The 14,072-nt window shown below is 42.3% G+C and overlaps 1 protein-coding gene across 4 annotated transcripts in view; it reads right to left on the bottom strand.

The window, feature by feature from the left end:
• Positions 1-2,233: 2,233 nt before the first annotated feature.
• The window catches only part of LOC118737641 (titin), a 50,112-nt gene continuing 38,273 nt past the window's right edge, over positions 2,234-14,072 (bottom strand). For 2 of the 4 annotated variants that reach the window (XM_036468287.1, XM_036468288.1), the window contains 7 exons: positions 13,275-13,564; positions 13,037-13,162; positions 12,752-12,871; positions 12,291-12,682; positions 12,018-12,218; positions 4,520-11,951; positions 2,234-4,443 (listed from right to left, as the gene is read on the bottom strand). In XM_036468287.1, coding sequence (XP_036324180.1) covers positions 2,308-4,443; positions 4,520-11,951; positions 12,018-12,218; positions 12,291-12,682; positions 12,752-12,871; positions 13,037-13,162; positions 13,275-13,564 — 10,697 coding nt within the window. In that variant the 3' untranslated portion in view covers positions 2,234-2,307. The remainder of the gene's footprint in view (positions 4,444-4,519; positions 11,952-12,017; positions 12,219-12,290; positions 12,683-12,751; positions 12,872-13,036; positions 13,163-13,274; positions 13,565-14,072) is intronic. The other 2 variants (XM_036468290.1, XM_036468289.1) reach the window with 2 other exon arrangements.

Genomic DNA, 14,072 nt, shown 5'->3' with positions numbered 1-14,072 from the left:
GGGTGAGGTACTTCTGGACTTTGCGCCACATTAAAAACAGTTTATCAGCTTTCAGAGAATGCCTTGGCATCATCAGAGCAGTTTATGCCTTCCTTAATACACTCAAAAAACGCCAACGTTAGGGGGCAACCAAATGACTCTGATAAAATTCCAAATACAATCACTTTGAGGAAATTGAATCTTCCAAGATGTGTATCGAAAGCTGCAAACGTTTTTAATAACCTGTTTCCGTTGGTCCACAAGACCTGGGATGAAATTCTAAATGATGAAAAATATGCTAAAATTTTGAAAAATGCTATCGATGTTGAAATTGTTATAAGCTTGCATTATGTGCAAGCTCCAAATCTCCTCATGGCACGGAGCTATCTACGATAGTGAAATATGCTACAAAAAGCTCAAAAATAACAACATTGTCAACGATATTTAGTACGTTCCAGAACGTCCAGGATTTGTAGGATTTAGTTCAAAATCGTTCCCTCGTCCAAAAATTCTGTACACTGAGAAAAGAGTTTAGTTACATCAACTAAATATGTTTTTCTCAACACATGATTTGGTTATAGTTACATTATTTGTTTATAGTTACCAAATCATGTGTTGAGAGAAATATATTTGCCTGACTTTTTTCTGAGTGTATCTGAGAACACTCTCGTCAGGGTAACAGAGCAACTGTTTCCAGAATGAAGTTTTAGGATTTAGTCCGGAGTTTTTCTTCTGGCAAATTCATGAAAAGTGTCAAACTATAAGCAGGGCTGCATTTGCCAACAAAAACAAAACGCTAAGCTAAAACAGTAAAACAGTAAACAACGAAATATTTGAAGACGTAAGTACTTATTCTTAATTGAATAGATTTTAATAATTGCTTAATGACCTTTCAGTTAAATCAGCAGTGTATGCACTAGTTAGGGTGATTGACCCGGTTTTTCCAAACCGGTTTCCACCGCTTTTTTTCGTTGATATTTATAGGCGTTTTTTTTAATCTACACTACACTGAGAAAAGAGTTTAGTTACGTCAACTAAATATGTTTTTCTCAACACATGATTTAGTTATAGTCACATTATTTGGTTATAGTTACCAAATCATGTGTTGGTAGAAATATATTTGGCTGACTTTTTTCTGAGTGTACTCAAATCTGATAAAGGCTGCAAAAATGCAGTAAAGTATTAAAACAAAAAATAGAATATGACGAAATGTGAAGTTTTCCTGATTTTTATTTGTTTCGCTTTTAATCTAAAAAAAAACTTTGAACTTATTTTGCTTTACTCCTTTCTAAATAAAAGCTATATTTAATGTTAATAGTCTTATTGTAATTTTTAGTCATGACATCATACTAACATAAGCATTTTCATTGTATGAAAACTACATATGTAAAATAAAACCGTTTTATCTGGGTTTTTATTAATAGGTAACCGTTTTTTTTTCAAATTGAAATTTTTCGCATAACTAGAAACCGGGTTTGGAAAAAGGCGAATAATCGAACACCCTGTTATTGATGACATGTAGACAAACCTACTGACGTTTTTGCTGGAAAAGTGCTGTCTGCGTTCCCGTACACAGTTGTAGTTGCGCTCCCGTAACTCCAACTTGAGAGAACAAAATAGTTTGACAGTTCCGCAGGTTTTAAAGTCTGATTAGGGCAACTTAATTTAACATAATTTAAAACAAAGAAAATCATATTGGAATAGACTTCCGACGTGGCATTAAGTTACGTTAAGTTCCTCCTGTTAAGTGACAGCCTCGAAGTTACTTTAAATTGCCATGATCAGACTTTTAGTCCGAACAGACTAATTGTCCCTTCAAATATGCAATGCCAGTATTTCTTCAAAAAACTCAATGGCTGAATAACTAAATACATTGACAGGGTTCTGTGCCCACGCATGCACCTACATAAGCAGTTAGAAGGAGTGGTAGTTATTTATGGCAATCAAATTTCGCGGTTAAAAATTTTCGCTAGTGTGCAGATCTCTCAATATTTTCGAAGCACAATATGCATAACACTTCTCTTCATTGAACTATTTATTTATAAATAATATAGTTGGAATACAATGTCTTTCACACTACAGTATAATCACGTATGTATGTATGTACATATGTATAACTACTTTTGTGTAAATATAGTTCTATCTTATTTTGCTCTTTTGCTTGCTAAAAACTTGTTAACAGTACTCAACTCAACTACAAACGCACAGCATTGCTTTCTTAATCATCATCACTACACTCACTCTTTGTTTTTTTTTTTTTTTCGTATTTAGGCAGCACGGTTGCATCTTCTACTACTACTTGGTATGTGTATGAATGTTTTACACTTTTCACTTCTTATTTGGAGCTAAACCCTCTGTTGTATTGCTGTTGTTGTAACTCAAGTGGCTGTTGTTGCTACTAAAGTTGTTGTTGTTTAAATTACTAGTGTACAGGCCAAATGTGGAGAGCGCCGTCCCATCAGAAGATTGTCGCATTGTTAGAGCCATATTCAGGGGTGTATTAAAGAGGCCGCTGCCCCCAACGCCACCACCACTCGTTGTGTTGTACGACAACAGTGTTGCAGACGTATTATTTGGGTAGAAATTATTGGTATTTTCATTGCCATGCGTTGTTGGTTTTGTAATTGTTGTCAGGCTATTAAAATTATAAGTAGTAGTTGTTGTCATTGTCATGGGGTTGGTACTAAAAGCACTAATTGCTGTTGTTGTTGCTATTTGGGATGGTATTGTTGTTACTGGTACTGTTGCTAATCTGTCAAAACCTGTGAAACTGTTGTTGATGTTCAAGTTTGTTGTTAATGTAGTTGTAGCAGTATTGGTGATGTTGGTAGTGGAGAAGTAGTTGTTAGTTGTTGTAATACTTGTTGTTATAGAGGTGATTTTGGTAGTGTTGTTTGTTATATTTTCACTCAAGCCAATTCCATAATTAGTCGAAGTCGTAGTCGGAAACGAAAACCGATTGCTTGTTAGCGTCTCTGTCGACGTCGATGTACCGGTCGTACTTGTTGTTGTTGTTGCTGTTGCGGCTATAGGTGTTGTTGTATTATGGGTCAAATGCCCTAGCCCAGCTGCAGTTATAGAATTAGATTTGATTTGCATGAGTATATTATCACAACTGCGTATGCGTAAGTCCATTTTAGAAGCCTCGGCTACCAATGGAAACCGCGTCGGCATGTCTAATTGGTACGAGTATATGCTTGAATTACCTGTAGGTGTTTTGGCCGAATCTAGTGTAGCGGTACTAAAGGTGGTTGTGGTGGTGTTTGTGTTAGTATCGAATTTCAAGGGATTCAAGGATTGGTTGGTGTGGGTGTTATTGGTGGTCATGGCGCTTCTTTGAATGTTGGGAGAGCTTGTAGCGCCAGCACCACTTTCCAATCGTAATGCTGCCAAAGTCGTTGTTGGTGATTTGTCATGGTAGTAAGTTTTGGTGCTTGCACTCATCAAATCAACATAACTTTTCGACGTAACCGATGGCGAAACGATAGGCGAACGACTAGAAGGTCGCGAAAATTTTCGTTCAATCTCCTTTTCCGCCAATAAGCGATCATAAAACGTTGACGTAACTGTCGTATGACGTATATCTAGGCGCCCGGGCACATAGACGGGCGTATTAGAGCGTTTCAGCGAATCGTAGTCGAGTAGAGTGTCTGTTGTGTTATGACGGTATGCGGGCACGTATGGTCTATTCAAATCCAATTCGTAACATTTATTTTTCATTGTTTTTAGATTGTACCGGTCGTTGTCGTCGCAGTTGATGTTGGTGTTGTTGTGTCGTGTGTTGGCATTGGTGCTTTCCGTCTTCATCATCATCATCTCCCTCGATCCATACGGCGATCTCAACGGCGATCTGGAGGCCGATCGTGAACTAGATCTGTCTCTTTCATCACATTTGTAAGTGTCTAGTTGTCTATCTACTTTATGAAACTTAATTAAACTACCACTACTTACATCTCTAAGGCTATCATATAAAGAATAATTTGGCAACATATTTTCTCGTCTTACCCTACTCTGGTACTCTTCACGCTCTTCTTCGTGCCGCCGGCGTGGTGAGATTTCACGACGTAAGTCCCGATTTGAACGATGATGCAATGGACTGGCAGCGCGCAATGGACTTGTCGAACGTATAGATTCTGCCGAACCCAAAGAACGACCGTATAAATAGTCTGCGTGTCGTTGGCTATGATCTGAGATGCGTATGGAGGGGCCAAGTTCACGATGTGCACGACTATCTGAGCGCGAGAGATCCTCCAGCGAGGTCTTCTTGCTGGCAAAATGTATTGAGTCGGAAAATAGTGAATCAATGTAGCGCTGGCAGCGCTCTTTTCGATACGGTTTCTCCTCGCAGAGTGTGTCGATGGACTTGATCGTATTTTTAATGGAATCCAAGCGTTCGTTAATGTTGTCATTGGTACGCAGGGGTACGCCAGTATGGCTGCCAGTACGCTGTAGTGGTGAAGTCTCCTAAAAAGAGAATGAGTTGAGTTAAGTAGCTGAGTGATTTATGGATGTGGCTATATATATATGGACTATAACACACCCTCATTAGTCGACTGCCCAACTCGTCAAGTCCCTCGGACGTAAGCGCCGCATTTATACTGCTACACGAATCTGTAAGAGTCTGCTTAAGAATACGTTGAAGGTATTTAGAATTTTCTTCAATTATTCCTAAAGCACCAACAGTGCCCACCGTGCGTCCAATGTTATCCCGTGTATCCGTGCGTGATTTTGGTCTTAACGGCATGCTCGTAACATAATCGTCTTCTTCATCACGGAAGCGTATGGCCTTAGGACTGGTTGATCTGTATTGCCCGTCGTCATAGTTGCTGGCAGAGTCGCGCAAGGCAGATTTTGGTGTGATCGAACGGTTTGTCTCGCTGCGTCTGGGGCTTTCCTCACGCGATTTGGAAGTTTTAAACTCTTCGAAAGAAAGCGATGGAGATACGGCATCCTTTAGCTTCTGATTGAACTCCTGATAAGTTTTCTGCATTTTGAAGTCGAAGCAATGTTCCTCTTCCAAAGCGCGCATACGTGCCTCCAACTCCTCAGCTGTGGGTAACTCTTTTTTGGTTGGCGACGCGACAAGCGTTTCTAAACTGTGTATGGGCGCTTTTGGCCGCTGTTCTTCTGCTAATTTCCTATTCTTTATGTCTTCAATTGTCGGCGAACGGGAGCGTGATTGTCGCGAAGGCGAAGGTGTCTTCCTTTTATCATCCAACACTCTTATTCTATGCTCCAGTTCGCCAGTTGTGGGTATAGCATCCTCATCGGAGCTGGGGTCGAGTAGCATTTCTAGTGGATGTATTAGTGACTTTTTCGAATCGACGTTATTCTTTTTTGATTTGCCAGTCAACGATTCCTTCGACTTAGATCTTGGAAGTTCCAATGCGCGAAAACGGTACTCCAGATCTTCAGTCGTTGGTATATTTGGATCCTCATATCGAACGTGTCCAGGCGTGCCATGTCTTTTTGGGCTCTTAGATGTTACTTGGCCATCATCATATCGAACACGTCCAGGTGAGGTATGCCTTTTGGGACTGCGAGACTCGCGTGGTGTGCGCACCGGGGACGTGTGCGGTGTCTTCTCTTTTGCACGCGATGGTGAGGTGTACGGGGATCTGCTGTGCTTTGGCGTAGGTGTTCTGGCAGCGCTACCCTCTTCCGGTTGATATCTATCACGTGCGGCCGTTATAGCTTCGGGTAGCTCATCTAAGCTCTTACCTTCACAAAGTTCTAGAAATTTTGTGAGGTCTTTCTCGTGCGACAGCGAATATTGCATTTTGATTTTGCGCTCAATTTCATTCAAGCGTTGTTCGACGTCGATTTTCTCAACATCTTCTAGCAGTTTTATTTGACGTTCTAGTGATCTGAAGCGTGCTTCTAGTTCTTTGGTTGATGGCAGATGTACAGTTTTGCGTTTTAAGTGCCGCTTTACAGGATCTGGACCCCAATCGTAGTCTTCAACTGGCGTTTTTGACTTTTCGACAGCGCTTTCCTTTTTTGTTTCTTTCTCTTTCGCCGATTGATCTACTTTTGTGAAATCTTCAATCTCTTTCGACAGTTGTGCTAATGCTTTCGACTCTTCTGATGGTTCATCTGGCTTATCTGCGGCACGCACTAGCTTGCCGTCTTCCGATTTTATCAGATTGCGATCACTTAATTGCTTTTCGAGCGCTTGAAATAGGTTCTCCAATTCTTCGGTGTTTGCGCGTGTCAGTCGTCGTACTTTTACAGCTTTCGGTTCGTTGTCGAGCAGCAGCACGAGCGTTTTATTGTTGGGATCAGACGATCCAACTTGAATGGCAGTTTGCGTAGGAGCAACCGACGTTTCAGCTGCTTGTTGGTTTTCAGCAGCTGTCGTCAACTCTTTGCTTCCATCCTGCTTTTCCTTGCTAGGTTCATTTTCCTTCGCTGAATCCTCGTCTATATTCTTATTTTGTTTTGTGTCTTCTAATTGTTCCGATTGCATTGGTGATTTCTTAGTTGTAACGTCGTCTTCATTTGAGCATATAGTCTTCTCGTTACTTTCTGTCTTCTCGTTGACGACTTCATCCATTTTTGGGGGACTATCGCTTTTAGCTTTCACTTCACAAACTTCCTTATTTACAGCGATTTCTTTATTTGAGCGCGCAATTTGCTGATTCTCAAGAGTTTTTTCAGCTTTTAAAGCCTCAGCGTTTGTTATACTTTTCTCTTTCTCTTCTGGTTCCATACTCACAGTATCTATAACTTTGTTATCACTTTTACATTCCTCGTTTATCGCCTCCTTCACAACCTTGTCTATTTCTGGCGTTTCTCTAATCCCTTCATTGTCTTCCCTCTTTGCATCTGGCAGTTCTCTTATCGCCTCGTTGCTTTCAATTTCCTTGGCTACGGATTCCTCCGTTTTTTCTTCAGACTTCTTCAATTCCTGCACTTCATCTTGGCAATTTTGCTGCTCAACAATACTGCCCTCTCGGCGTGATCTAGACATTTTTAGTTGCTGCTCCAGCACCTCGAGTCGTTTTTCCAATTCCGCGGCGGTCGGCAGTTTATCTTTGGGCTTATTTTCTTCATCCTCGTTTCTTTTGAGCAGCATTTTGATATTAATACTGATATTTATTGGCTTAAGTGAGCCTGGTTCTTCAAGTTCGCCAACGTAACGCACGAGCTCTTTTCCTGTCGCATCAACGGTCTCCGAGCTAAGCCGTCGCGGTGAGCTGGACTCAGCAGCAGCTTCCTGATCCCTCACACGCACAGCCTCCAGCAATTTAAGACTATTTTCGCTGAGCTGCTTTTCCAACGCAAGTACACGTTTTTCCAAATCTTCTGCTGCTTGCTGTTGGCTGCGTGCCGACGTACTGGGCGCTTCGTTGTCGGCGGATTGACTTTTTACATCCAAAAAATGTTTTCTCGATGCCACTTCGGAATCACTTGCACAGCGCTGCTTGTAGAATTTTATGATCAATTGTCTTTCCAAAAAGTGTAAGCGATTTTCAAGATCAGCTCTTGATGGTAAATCGGAGAAACGACGAACCATTTTGTGTGGCTGACTGTACCAGGGTTCGTAATTTTCCGATCTAAAGAAAGCGGTGTTTGCATGTGCTTCCGAGGTTCCATCGAATGTTGTTGTTCGCTGACGTTCGGGTGTTGTGCGGCGATTTGGGTTGATGTCGCTTGGTTTTAGGTTTTCACCATTTGGTTGCACCTTGATTTTGCTCTGAAACTCTTCAATAAGCGCGCGATGCTGTTCGTCGTTTAGAAAAGGCTCTACAGTATCTCTCAAAGGCATTGGTGGGGCAACAGGAATTCGAGGGGTGCTTGCTTCCGAATGCGCTTCGTTCGGTTGCGGTTTTTGTTGGATATTCTTAGATATTTCCTGCGCAGCTGTGTTTTCGGCGCGCTTTGTTGTTTTTGCCTCTACAATTTCTCTATCATTCGCCGCTCGCGCTTTCCTTTCTTGTTGGCTATTGCCGTCTTGTGCTTTCTGCTCGCTGGATCGCCTCTGCAATGCTTCATATCGGCTCTCAAGGTCCTCAGTGCTTGGTGGGCCTGAAGGTTTGATTTTAGCTTGCATTTTCGTATCGTTTGTGACTGGAGTTTCTTCAGTTGATTCCTCCTCAAAAGCAGTCCTGCTTTTATCTTTGGCACCAAATCCTTTTTCAATGATAGTTTTTGTGCTCATTCGACGTTTGAGGGATTCATAACGTTTTTCTAAGTCTTCTGTGGAAGGTGGTTCGGATGCGCGTCTTTTGCATGTAATGTTCGAGTCGTCTACGCGTTCTACAGCTTTGTGCTGCGCAACTTCCTTTTTAGCTGATTTTGCTAGCTCTGTATTGATTTCAATACATTTTTTATTGAAAATCTCAACCAAATTGGGATCAGGTGCGGTTGCATCGCCTGTTGTTGTTGGTGCTGTTTTTTCAAGTTCTGACTCAATTTTCTGAGATAGTTCTTTGTTCACTTGCCTGCATTTGTCCTCGAAGCTTTTCATGGCTTTAGCGCTCGTTTCTGGTTTTGTTTCTACCATTTGACTGCGATTTTCAGATGACGATGAAGTTCTTCTTTCCTTGTCTGCCTTTGCTTGAATCTTTTCAGATTCTGGTAAGCTTTTATTCACTTTTCTACCCTCTAGGCTCGCGCTGCTCATTTGTTTTTCTAAAGCTTTGAATCGTTTCTCAAGTTCTTCAGTACTTGGTGGTGATTTCTTTCCGGAGTTTTTCGAATCGTCTCCATTTCTTTCGCGGGTAGCCTCCCTTTCTTCGTGCTCCTTTTCAGCGTGCTTTGACTTGAGTTCTTTGTTGTTTTCCGTTTCTTTATTTTGCGATGCTTTTGTTGCACTATCTTCATCGCGCTTTTCGACGTTAGGTTTTTGTGCTTTCACGCTTTTCTTTTCCACATCTTCTCGTTTGTGCTCAGTTTGCTCTTTGTCTTTCTTCACTTCCTTCTTGGTCGTATCTTCTTTTGCTCTGTCGTCCCCTTTGCTTGGTGTTTTTGTAGTACTAGTTTTAGCTTCTACTGCACTATCTTTTTCGACTTGAGACTCCTTTTTGCCTTTTGGTGAAACTTTTTCTTTGACGATTTCTTCCACTTTATTTACTTTGCTATCTGCTTTACTGGCCGTGCCCTTTGGCGAAACGTTCTCTATGGCTACTTCTTCTACTTTATTTGGCTCGCTATCGTTTTTACCGACCGTTTCTTTCTTGGCTTGAATATTAACCTCATTTTCGCTCGCATTTTCATCAGACGGCTCCTTTTTGGTATTAATTTCTTTAGCCTCTACTTCGTCGGGCGGCTCCTTTTTTGTTTTGCTGGGGCTGGCTTTCTGTGCGCTCATTCTTCTTTCTAGCGCATTAAATCGATCTTCTAGTTCGGCAGTTGATGGCAGCTTCTTAATGCGGGGTTTGTCGTTTTCTCCAGCATCTCCCTCTGATGCTTCTTCTGTTTCAATATCACTCTTGAGCGTAGTCTTACTTTCACCTTTCTCTAAGTGCGGCTTGTTGCTTTCGGTAGGCGTATTAGGTGGAGTTTCCAGATCTTTTTTGCCGGCGCCGTTTTCGTCTCGTCGCATGTCCATTGAGCTCTTAGTTGGTAAACCATTTGAACTTAATTGTCTCTCCAAAGCACTGAAGCGATCTTCTAGCTCTGAAGTTGAAGGAATACGATTGCGTGCTTGTTTTGATATTGTGGGCTCACGATGCTCCCCAGAGGGTACAACGTCTGGTATATTGTTTCTTATGTCTGAAGTATGTGTTTTAGCGGGTACGTTTTCTTTGGCAGATCCCTCAAAGGAGTTTTTGTTTAACGTTTTTTCGTGTCTTGATTCTGTAAATTGTCTGTTAATTAGTAATGTAGTTTCGTGATTAGAAATATCTCTACATTCGCTACTTTCAGCAAACCTTTTTCTCTCATCCCCTTCCTTACTCATTTGCTTTTCAAGTGAAGTTAACCTCTGTTCTAGATCAGCTGTTGACGGTACTATTCTTTTAAGCGCTTCATCGGATGTGTCATCATTATTTATCTTCTCTTTATCGCTAACAAATGTTTCCTCACTCATTCTGCGTTCCAGTGCCTGGAAGCGTTCTTCAATTTCTATAGTGGAAGAACGTGTGAGAGTCAAGCGTCTAGGATCTCGCCGTTTTCTGCAGGCATTACTCATAGTGCCCGATTTTTTTGTCGTCGCTGCTTTAATATTATTTGTATTTGGTTTAGGAATCGCTGTTTTCAAAAGGTTCTCCTCAAACCGTTCAACAGCTTTACCAGGAATGTTACTGTCTCTTGTTGCGGGCATAGATATCTCCACCTCGGCATCCTTTTGCTTAGCAAGCACTCCACTGGTGAAATCTGTAGCATCAGTTGCATCTTTAGTCTTGTCTTGTCTCAGATTCGTGGACACCTCATTGGTTGCCGCTGCAATGAAGGCTGCAGATGACTTTTCAGAATAGTCAATTAGCAGTTCCATGCGTCTGTCAGAACTTTTGTCCGATACTTCAAATTTATTGGTATTCTCTTCATGGCCGTTGTCTTCACACAACTTTTCAAAGGCGTTGTTTGTGCTATGATCAGTGCGACAACTTTCTTCGCGCTTCTCTAGTTCAACGTCTGCTTCCTCAGCCCTTCGTATTCCATCTTCTTCGTTGAGCGAATAAAACAAGTCTAACTTTGTGGGTCTTTCTACGCTATTAACGCGCTCGAAATATTCATTTGTCACACCGTCATCATTGACAGCAAACTTTTTACCCTCCTCTCCGTCATCTCCACTGCCAAGCGAATTGGTTGAGTCGAGGAAGAGTGGTTTCGGCATAGGTAATGGACTGATACTTGAGCTATTGAGATAGGCAGCTATGTCTGGCATAGGAGAAAGTTGACTTGTGCTTGTTATCACAGGTAACTCCAATACATCCGTTTGAATATGCAGTGCATCTAGGTTCGTCGTAGCCAGATCTCCTGCAATGGTGGAGAACTTTGAGTCAGGCCAGTTTAACGTCGAGGCACCCTTATAGCCGAGTCGATCACATTCGGTTGTGCTATCCTCCTCCTCTTTCATCAATTCCTCAAAATGATGTGAACGTGCCGATTTTTCATCATCAGCGCTGTGAGTTGGCGAATCTGAAGTCATAAGCATAAAAGGAATTTCTGTAGATGAGGGCGCCCACGATTTGGGGCGCCTGCGCTCCTTTTCGCTCTCAATGGGCTCGTTCAATGTTTCCAATTTCGCTGCGAGCTCTCTAGCCTTGCGTGCAGACTTAGATCTACGTTTGGGACTGTTCTCAATAGATGAAGAATGCGTTTTATCACCACCAGAATTTGGATCATCGTCATCGCAGAGACTCGTATCAGTACTCGAACCATCGTCTGGCTCATCTTCACTTTCTTCGCTGTACGACGACGAATCGCTTTTGCCAACGCGTGTGCGAAGTTTTTGTGTCTTCGGCACAGCTTCCACATCCGCGCGCAACAAACTGGCACGATCGGCCTTAATCTCCTTCCATGTAAGGCTATCTCTACGACGTTTACTTATATCAGTATCACGCCAGTGTAAGGTTTCACCACGGCGTAGTTGGCGCTCTGGTGGCCTTGAGTGCAATACAGTGGGAAGAGATGGTTTGCGTGCGGGTGGTATAGCGCCTAGTGGTGGACCAATACGTCTGCCTTTGTTGGTAACGATAGCGGGGCGACCCAAGAGCAGTTGATTGACAGTCAGCGATTGACTAGGTTGCGTAGCAGAGGTGGTGATGGCGCTCTGGCGGGCTGTGGTGCATGCGGTGGTTAGTATAATATGCGCTTGACGCTGCCTTTCACGCAGGCGATCGTATTGCTTCTTCAGCAATGAAATATCCAATGCGAGGCGTTCTTTATTCTCGGAGACTTGCTTGCTTGCCGCGCTGCTGTTGCCTTGCGAACCACGACGACCCCACGGCATGCCCCAGACGGTGGCGACAGCGAGGCGCGACTCCTCATCAGAGCCGGGCTCTTCGTCATCATAATAGAATCTGCAAAGCAACATGGTTTAAATAATTTAAAATTTTCTATAAATTAAGGAGAACGTATTAAATTACTGTAAGCCTTGTTTGTGACGCAACGGTGTGATGTTGTAGAGATGCTTGTCGCGCAACCGTTGTATGTCTGGTATCGGCCCGAGCTGTACAACTTTCTCAATTAACCCATTCGAATCAATGAGATGCCCATTAAGCAATTCACTAGAAAACGAACCCATTTTGCCGTAGAAGTCATCAGCTGTGCGTGTACTAAGCACGCGACTGTGGAAAGTAATAGTTTTGAGTTACTAAATATTAAATATAAACTTTAGTCGAATACTGTAGTGGACTTACTCTTCTAGCAAGCTCCATAGCACCAGCGCTGTACGCAACAATACATCACTGCCTTCGATGAGCACAAGATCCCAGACACGTAGCACACAAGTCATGGGCAGGCAGGTGCAAAACAACGTGAGAAACCATTGCATGGTGAAGACATTCGTTAGCGGCGGCTCGTAGGCATTTTCAATAGGGCCCTGCAGCTTTTGCAAATGTTTCGCCAGTCGTGGCAGCTTGGTTTGCATCAACTCACGAAACACTGCCATGTCGGCCTGTAAGCCACCCATGGAGCCATGGAAATAGCCTGGCGGTAGCACGCCCTCAACCAAGTAAATCATCACTTTCATAGACTCCGCCTCCTCCTTTTCCATAACTTGCAATATTAACGCGCCAAGCATATTGAAACCCTGTGTCCAGTGCATGGTAATGAAAATTGTAAATACATAAAGGCTATGTTAGATAAAGGGCACATTTACCTGACAATAACCAACTTCCGGATTGTAGCGCGCATAACCTAAAAGTATGCGCTTCAGTTTGGCCTGATTGATCGAGCCAGCCGGGCCGGTGCACAAGTTCGAGCCGGTGCGGTGCAAGTCCTGTAAAATAAAGTAAGATAATTGAGATTGAAGCAATAAATAAAGACTCCTGAGCTGATGTCCAGAGCGACCCTTCGTCCCGTCTGCATCCATGCCTCTAAAGTGTGCAATTCTATTTTACATTCAAGTGCACCAATAAAATTTGGTTTTTCTTTCCAAACCCACCTTGACAATTTGTATGCCCAGCTCTTCGTCATCTTCGCGCCACTTCTCGCAGAAACACTTCTCCTCCTCCTTTGCCCAGTCTATGTTTTTTGATTTCAAATATTTATCCGCCAGCGAGAGCCACAACTATGCAAGCCAGTCATGTGACGCGAATGTTGAATAGAAAAATGTTCCAATTAGAGAGCAATTAAATGAATTTCCGGGCAGTCGTGTTGACCCACAACTGCATGTAGCTTACCTTGCGTCTAAATTCCGGTGGCATGCCGCCAGGCAAACGCGCCACCAACTTCATTGCATGCAACCATTGATTGTAATCGGATGCAGCATCAGCATCGTCCTTTGGTGGCGGCGGCGCAGCTGTGGCGGGCGAGATGTCATCGTCACTTCGGGCGCCAATGCCGGAAGCACGTGGATCATTGTTATTGCTTTGTGCGTAATTGGCTTGCATGTTGGTGGGCGATGTTATGACGGAAGCGGACTTGGGTGGTGGTGGTGAGAGACTGAATCGCATTTTTGGATGAACATTGTCTGGAAATTCGAATGAAATTCAATTGTAATGCAAAGCGGAAGGGAAAGATTAAAAGTAGCTGTGCCAAATAAGAAGTTAGCTTTTATACTAAGGCGCTTTAAGTAGCATTAGAAGGAATGGAGAGAGAGAGAGAGTTATATAGATACATATGTATGTATATTTGATAGAAAGATTAAAAATATCTCATATATGATAGATAATATACAAGTATATAGATATACATATATGTAAGTATATGTTAGTTCGAGTGAGACTTACAATATCCGTGCAGTATGCAAACTTTTAGTTAATTATTTTTTGTAAATAGAGAGTAGTAGTAGAGTAGTAGTAGTAGTAGTAGTAGATTTGGCATTTAGCATTTTACACGAAATACGCACATGTTTTTTTTTTTGATTTTGAGAAAACAAGAAAAAACGAAACAAAAACACAAATATTTATTTTAGAACCAAAGTATAACACAATTACCACATAGAAAAATTTACACACAATTTCAGCAGAATTCGCAAT

Source organism: Rhagoletis pomonella, unplaced genomic scaffold (assembly GCF_013731165.1).
Source record: "Rhagoletis pomonella isolate Grant_MI unplaced genomic scaffold, Rhpom_1.0 Rhpom_scaffold_00004, whole genome shotgun sequence".
NCBI lineage: Eukaryota > Metazoa > Arthropoda > Insecta > Diptera > Tephritidae > Rhagoletis > Rhagoletis pomonella.
The sequence above is the reverse complement of the archived record's forward strand: the minus strand, read 5'-3'. Positions and strand labels throughout refer to the sequence as shown.